Source organism: Babylonia areolata, chromosome 32, assembly GCF_041734735.1.
Source record: "Babylonia areolata isolate BAREFJ2019XMU chromosome 32, ASM4173473v1, whole genome shotgun sequence".
In the NCBI taxonomy this organism is placed as follows: domain Eukaryota; kingdom Metazoa; phylum Mollusca; class Gastropoda; order Neogastropoda; family Buccinidae; genus Babylonia; species Babylonia areolata.
The window spans coordinates 4,171,010-4,178,581 of record NC_134907.1 but is presented as its reverse complement, the minus strand read 5'-3'; the positions used below and the strand labels follow the sequence as shown (position 1 = coordinate 4,178,581).

At 44.0% G+C, this 7,572-nt stretch overlaps 1 protein-coding gene across 4 annotated transcripts in view; it reads right to left on the bottom strand.

Moving 5' to 3' along the window:
• Window positions 1–480: 480 nt before the first annotated feature.
• LOC143276575 (carbohydrate sulfotransferase 1-like) overlaps window positions 481–7,572 on the bottom strand; it is a 65,343-nt gene continuing 58,251 nt past the window's right edge. For 3 of the 4 annotated variants that reach the window (XM_076581167.1, XM_076581168.1, XM_076581166.1), the window contains 3 exons: window positions 7,241–7,321; window positions 2,290–2,482; window positions 481–1,603 (listed from right to left, as the gene is read on the bottom strand). In XM_076581167.1, coding sequence (XP_076437282.1) covers window positions 766–1,603; window positions 2,290–2,482; window positions 7,241–7,321 — 1,112 coding nt within the window. In that variant the 3' untranslated portion in view covers window positions 481–765. The remainder of the gene's footprint in view (window positions 1,604–2,289; window positions 2,483–7,240; window positions 7,322–7,572) is intronic. The other variant, XM_076581165.1, reaches the window with a different exon arrangement.

Genomic DNA, 7,572 nt, shown 5'->3' with positions numbered 1-7,572 from the left:
ACAAACTGTAATCATAGCTGGACACCATGCCACCACACCTTGCAGCTTGACTGCACCGACCATCACGTCACTTTATACAGCAGCAGCAAACTATCAGCTGTAGAAGTAGTAGAGGTAACAGCAGCAGCAGTTGCAGCAGCAGAAATAGAATCAGGAGAATAGTGATGGTAGCAGCAGCATCTTCGTTGTTGTTAATGTCATGGTTGTTAATACTGTTATTGTAAATTAATCTTCGTCGTCGTTGTTAATATTGTGGTTGTTAATATTGGTATTATAAATCAATCAACCAATCGTGTTCTTAATATTGTTGGTATTAATCAATCAATCAATCGATCGATCAGTTGATTACAATTCATTATCATGCTGTTATTGGTTTGCTTGTTGATGTTGCTGATGGTGTAAGTGGTGGTGTCGTCGAAGTTCTCCCTGACGTGTTTCATTGGTCAGCAGCACCCCCACCCCACCCACCCCCCATCCATGGCCTTGAGTACGTCACAGCTGGTGTCCACGTCACAGCTGATGTCTACGTCACAGCTGATGTCCACGTCACAGTTGATATCTAGTCACAACTGATGTCTACGTCACAACTGGTGTCCACGTCACAGCTGATGTCTACGTCATAGCTGCTATCTAAGCGCGTTGGGTTACGCTGCTGGTCAGGCATCTGCTTGGCAGATGTGGTGTAGCGTATATGGATTTGTCCGAACGCAGCGACGCCTCCTTGAGCTACTGAAACTGCTATCTACGTCACAAGTGATGTCCACGTCACAGCTGGTGTCCACGGAACAGGACAGGTTTCAGCAGACTGTGATCCGTGTCCTTCAGCTCGGCTTCAGTGCTGACAGCAACATAACCCAGCGCCTCATAGATGTCCTTGCAGTTCCCGTCGATGGCCTGTGCAGCCTGCAGGCTGATTTTGGACCTCCAGGAGTACGCCGCTTCCGTGGAGTTGCTTCGTAAGGTCCCGTAAGCATGGTTCGGCTTATGCCCCGCCATGGTTCTGTTGTAGATGAAGGCTTTCACCTGGCTGGTGAAGCTGAGTCCTAGAAAGGTGTACACCTCCTCAGAGACTTTGAGAGGACTTGCGGCCAGAGTTTCATACCGGAGAATCTTTACTCTGTCAGGGTAGGTCTCCAACAGCTCGCCCATGATGGCTAAATCCTCGCGGAAGACTTGGCAGTAATCGGCTGAGTAGTTCCCGACGCCTTCCCACTTGAAAGCGCCGAAAACCCGCGCCTGAGAAGAGAGTGTACCTCGCGGATCTCTGATGAGATACAGGACCTTCAAGTCATCGTGTCTGGACAGGATCTGTCGAGCTGCGGTGCCTCTGAAGCGGATGGTCTTGACCATCTTGATGGGGTGACTCAGGCAGCTCCTCCTGGCCTGGAGGAAGCAGTCCACGATCTCTGCCGGACTCCGGGGTTTCTTGGCTGACCTCTGGGCACAACTGTATAGCAGTCTACTGTCCTCGGAATTGCTCAGCTGAAAGTTGTGGATGTCGCTGATGTTCATGGATTCAAACGCACAGGACAGAAAGATCTCCACCAGGTCCACGGCGTCCCTGTTGAAGGTGTCCAGAGCCTCTTGATTTGCTTGTATAAACCTGGAAAGAATAATGGTTGTTGATAATAATGCGGTATACTGATGTTATCTCAGTGAAGTACTATATGCTGAGAGTAGCAGCAGCAGTTCTGGTGGTAGTAATAGTGGAAGTAGCAGTAGCAATTGTTGTTGCTGTTGTTGTTGTAGTTGTAGCAGTAGCAGTTGAGAGAGAGTTGAGAAAGAGAGAGACACGCACACACAAACACAGAGACAGACAGAAAGAAACAGAGACAGACAGAGACAGATGGAGAAAGAGGCTGAGAGAGAAACACACACATACGCACACGCACACGCACGCACACACACACCACCACACCACATCCTTCCACTTCATCTGCACTCCCCCCCCCCCACACACACACACCACACCACACCACATCCTTCACACACACACATACACACACACACACACACACACACACACACACACCATCCCCCCCGCCCCCCCCCCCCCCCCACACACACACACACACACATCACACCACACCACATCCTTCCACTACACCTTCCCACCCACACACACCCCGACACAGACAGAGAACGCATCATCTTCTTCGTTCGTGGGCTGCAACTCCCACGTTCAATGGTATGTACACCAGTGACCGTTTTTACCCCGCAATGTAGGCAGCCATACTCCTTTTTCGGGGGTTGAACGTATCATACAGTACAAACCCTCAAGACACTCACGCTGGCGGTATCCCAGAGCGGGTGGTCAGCTGACGACGTATGAGGCTGAAGAGAGGCTCAAAGGTATAGAACACTTTGGGGTCCTGGCGAAGGACATCTGAAGTGAAGGTGGACCCGCTTCGCCCGTACGTCATGAGCAATATCTTGCTGCTGCCGTCTGTGTGGTGGACCGCTTGGACAGACCCTGTAGGGCCTGAATGGGGGTATAGTATAGTATAGTATAGTATAGTATAGTATAGTATAGTATAGTAAATGAGATTATCATATAGTATAGTATAATAAATGAGACTACCGTACAGGACAGTTTTGTATAGTAAATGAGACTACCATATAGTATAGTATAGTATAGTAAATGAGACTACCATATCATGCAGTATAGTATAGTAAATTAGGCTTCCATACCATACAGTATAGTATAGCATAATATGGCATAGCATAGTAAATGAGACTACAATACCATACAGTATAGTATAGTAAATGAGACTACAATACCATACAATATAGTATAGTAAATAAGATTACCATACCATACAATATAGTATAATATAGTAAAGAGATGACCATATAGTATAGTAGAGTATAGTGTAGTATAGTATAGTGTTGTATCGTATCGTATAGTATAGCCCATGATGGCTGACTCCTCATGGAATGTGTGCAAAGACTGGTTAAAGAGTGTAGCTGTTTTAACTGCAGGTGTGTATGTGCATTGAAAGGTGTGTATGTGCATTAATACGTGTCACACACACCCACACACACACACACATACACAAGTCTCATGACCACAGCTCAGTACTCTTTTACTCTTTCAACCTTTTTACACCCAACTCTTACACTGAGTGGCCATCACTGCCTGCTGAAAAAGTAATTACTGAATTTTCACGACCCAAGTGTTTATTCTGTCTTGTTGCTCTGTCACTGACAAGACAATCGCGTTATTCTGTGGCGGATCTTGTCAGTATCACTCGCCCCGATTTGCCGGAACTATTTCGGAAAGTGCACAGCTGTTCGTCTGTGGAAGTTTGAAGAACACGGTGAGGCGATCCAGTGCGACTGGACTCCAAGGACAGTTTGACCGATCTGTAGCTGGTCTCCAACTAGGTAATATAGCACATTGTAAGTGTATGTGCGCACACGTGTATGCATGGATGCATGCATGTGTACGTTCGTGTTCGTCCGTTCTTTTGTTTAACGTCTGTCCACGATTGTGATTTTTGACATTTTGAAAATCCATCACCTTCCCCGCCCAACCCATGCCTTTAATCGCCACCACTTTCCCAATTCCTATCTCCTCCATTAAACACACACACACACACACACACACACACGCACGGACACACACACACACACACACACAGAGTTTTTGTTGGACTGAACTTGAGAAGGACATCCATGGGTTTTCATTGTGAACTCGTGGAGTTACCAGTCTGGTTTGTCGTGGTGGTGGTTACCCACGATCACTGAGATACACAGAGAGAGAGAGAGAGAGAGAGAGTGAAAATGAGTGATGTGTACATAGACAATTGAAGGAATATTTAGAACATGATAACTTTACGTAGTAGAAGACGTCATGTAAGGTCAGAAGATGACGTAAAATAGCATTACGTCACCTGTTGTAAGCGTAGTCTGTGACTAAGCTGCCGGGTGGCAGCAAAAATTCACTCACTCACTCATTCCCTCGACCGCTGGGGTTGTTGGGGGGACATGAGGAAGATGTCATAGCTCGCCACGCCGTTCTGTTGGCAGCTGTCCTGAGGAGATCTGGCATCGTCATTTTATGTCCATTCCTTGACGTTGTCGGACCAGCTCTTTCTCTGCTGCCCTTGTCTGCGCCCTCCCTCTACAGTCCCTTGCAGGATGGTTTTGGAGAGGGTGTTATGTCGTACGACGTGACCAAACCATGCCATCTTCCGTCGTTTGACAGTCGCAAGCAGTGGTTCTTGGGGCCCAACAAGGTTGCTGACCAGGTTCCGCACATAGTCATTGGTCTTGTGCTCCTTGTAGGAGAAGTGTAGTAGTCTCCTCAAACACTTGGTTTCGAATGCTTGGATTCTTCTTTCTGTTTCTGCCATCAGTGTCCATGTCTCACATCCATATAAGAGGACGGAGACCACTAGTGACTTGTAGAGCAGGAATTTTGTGTGGAATCTGATGTTGCTCTTCCATACCCTGTTCAGTCTGGCCATCGCTGCCGTTGCAGAATTAATCCTATTTCGGATTTCTGCTGTGCAGGTGCCATATTTGGACAGGGTTGCTCCCAGGTACTTGAAGCTGGTCACTTCTTCCAAGAAGGGCAACCTCAAGCAATGTCAAAACTACAGGACTATAAGTCTGATTACCCACCCAAGCAAAATCATGCTCCGCATCATCCTCAACCGATTGAAATCCAAGGATGAGGAGCTGCTATCAGAAGAACAAGCGGGCTTTAGAAAAGGGCAGAGCGCTGTCGAACAAATATTCAACTGTCGAGTCCTCATTGAAAAACATCTGCAACACCAAAAGGACATCTTTCACAGCTTCATCGACTTCAAGAAGGCATTCGATCGGGTGTGGCACAGTGGCCTCTGGCAAGTACTGAGAGGCTTCAACATTGATGAAGAGCTCATTCAAGTCATCCAGGCCCTCTACGAACATTGCAGCAGCGCAGTGCTCCTCAACAATCAACAAGGACAATTCTTTCGGACCACAGTCGGAGTCAGGCAAGGATGCCTATTATCCCCAGTACTTTTCAACATCTTTCTGGAGAGAATCATGCAAGAGGCCCTCGAAGACCACCACACTTCCATCACCATTGGTGGCAGGCCAGTCTGCAATCTTCGATTCGCAGACGACATCGACCTCATGGGGGGCACTAACACCGAGCTCCAGGATCTAACAGACAGACTTACTACAAGAGCAAGTGCTTACGGCATGGAGGTCAGCACAGAGAAGTGAAAGGTCATGGTCAACAGCACAACTAACATCAGTGCCAACATAACCATGAATGGTGAGCCCTAGGAAGAAGTGACCAGCGAAAATTCAGATTTTTAATATTTTTGTTTAACAAAATAGGTGCTGGTTTTCAACTTTGTTTTATTATATATATATATATATATATGTGTGTGTGTGTGTGTGTAAAACACTAGAAATAAAAAAGAAAAACAAACAACAAGCTTTTTGCATAAGAACAAAATTTTCGGTCTCGGACCTAGTGTAACTACGTCAAAGGAGTACGTGACGCAAAATGTTATTATGTCATACTTGACGTAATTTTCAGTTCGAGTTCTTTTTATGCTTCCCTTTTTACTATACATATGTCATCCCACCCCCACCACCTCCCTGCTCTCTCTCTCTTCCCTCCTTCTCTCTCTCTTCCTTATCTTGCTCTCTCTCTCTCTCACTTCCTCCCTTTACCCCTTTCTCACTCATCTTCTACTCCCCATCTTTCGCACCCCCACCTCGCCCTTCCTGACCCCTCCTCTCTCCTACTACTACTACCAATGATAATGATAACAAACAACAACACAAAATAAAACGAACTAACTAACTAACTGTGCGTGTGTGTGTGGGGGGGGGGGGGGGGGGGGAGGGAAGTAACTGTAAGTGTTGTTTCTTTTTGTTGTATTTCAATGAAGGGCACAACAAAACTACTACTATTTCTACTACTACTACCAATGATAATGATGATAATGATGATGATGATAACAACAACAACAAACAACAACAACACAAAACAAGACAGGCAAGGCCTTCAAGGCTCACTTGTGATACACTTAAAAAAAATCCAAGCTTTTTATGTATTGAGTATAATGCATTTACCGTTATATTTATATTTTTTATATTCTCTAAACTTGGCACTTTGATCTGATATTCGACCCAACAAAAGATCTGTCATTATTATCATTTCTCGTTCAAACAGGAACTTCTTTTGCTAAGCATAGAAGTTTTGTTTATTGCAAACGTTTTGGTGCAGACAGTAAAATAAGGGAAATTACTCTGCTGGGGGACTTAGTTTGCTTTAAACTGATCTTTCTCATCTTAAACATTACATTTTGAAATTATACTCAATACATAAAAAGCTTGGATGTTTTTTTAAAAAGTGCATCACAAGTGAGTCTTGAAGGCCTTGCCTCTCTTGTTTCAAAATGTAATGTTTAAGATGAGAAAGATCAGTTTAAAGCAAATTAACTCCCCTAGCTTTACAGAGTAATTTCCCTTTTTTACTATCTGCACCAAAACGTTTGCAAAATAAATAAAACTTCCATGCTTAGCAAAAGAAGTTCCTGTTTGAACAAAAAATGATAATAATGACTGCTCTTGTTGTTGGGTCAGAATATCAGATCAAAGTGCCAAGTTTAGAGAATACAAAAAATATAAATAAACAGTAAATGCAGTTTGCATATTATTAGGCTTCATTCTTTTTTTTTTTTTGTGCCCATCCCAGAGGCGCAATATTGTTTTAAACAAGATGACTGGAAAGAACTGAATTTTTCCTATTTTTATGCCAAATTTGGTGTCAACTGACAAAGTAGTTGCAGAGAAAATGTCAATGTTAAAGTTTACCACACACACACACACACACACACACACAGACAACCGAACACCGGGTTAAAACGAACTAACTAACTGTGCGTGTGTATTAATGTGTGTGTATTAGTGTGTATGTGTGTGGGTGTGTGTGGGTGTAACTGTAAGTGTTGTTTCTTTTTGTTGTATTTTAATGAAGGGCACAATAGAACTGCTACTACTTCTACTACTACCAATGATAATAATGATAATGATGATGACGACAACAAGAATAATAATAATGATAATAATAATAACAATAATAATAATGATGATGATGATGATTATATTACTACTACTACTACTACTCATTATCATTATTATTTCTCTTTTTCGTTTTGGTGCTGTTTACACCAACAGCTGGCGCGAAGGAAATTCGACATAATCTATGTAATTGTGGAAACTATACCTGGGCGGCCCAGTTCCTTTCGATCCGAGGAGCGGTGGGGTGGCAGCAGATGTGATGCCGTACCCAGTCCGAATGGCACAGCTGAAAACACCTTCAGGTAATTAATCAGTCAGTGCTTGTGTGCGTCTGCATGTGTGTGTGTGCGTGTACTATCTATCTATCTATCTGTGTGTGTGTGTGTGTGTGTGTGTGTGTGTGTGTGTGTGTGTGTGTGTTTGTTGTTGTTTGTTTGGTTGGGTTTCTTTTTTTTTCTTTTTGTGTGTGTGTGTGTGTGTCTATCTATCTGTCTATCCATCTATCTATCTATATACATATCAATCAATCTATATATC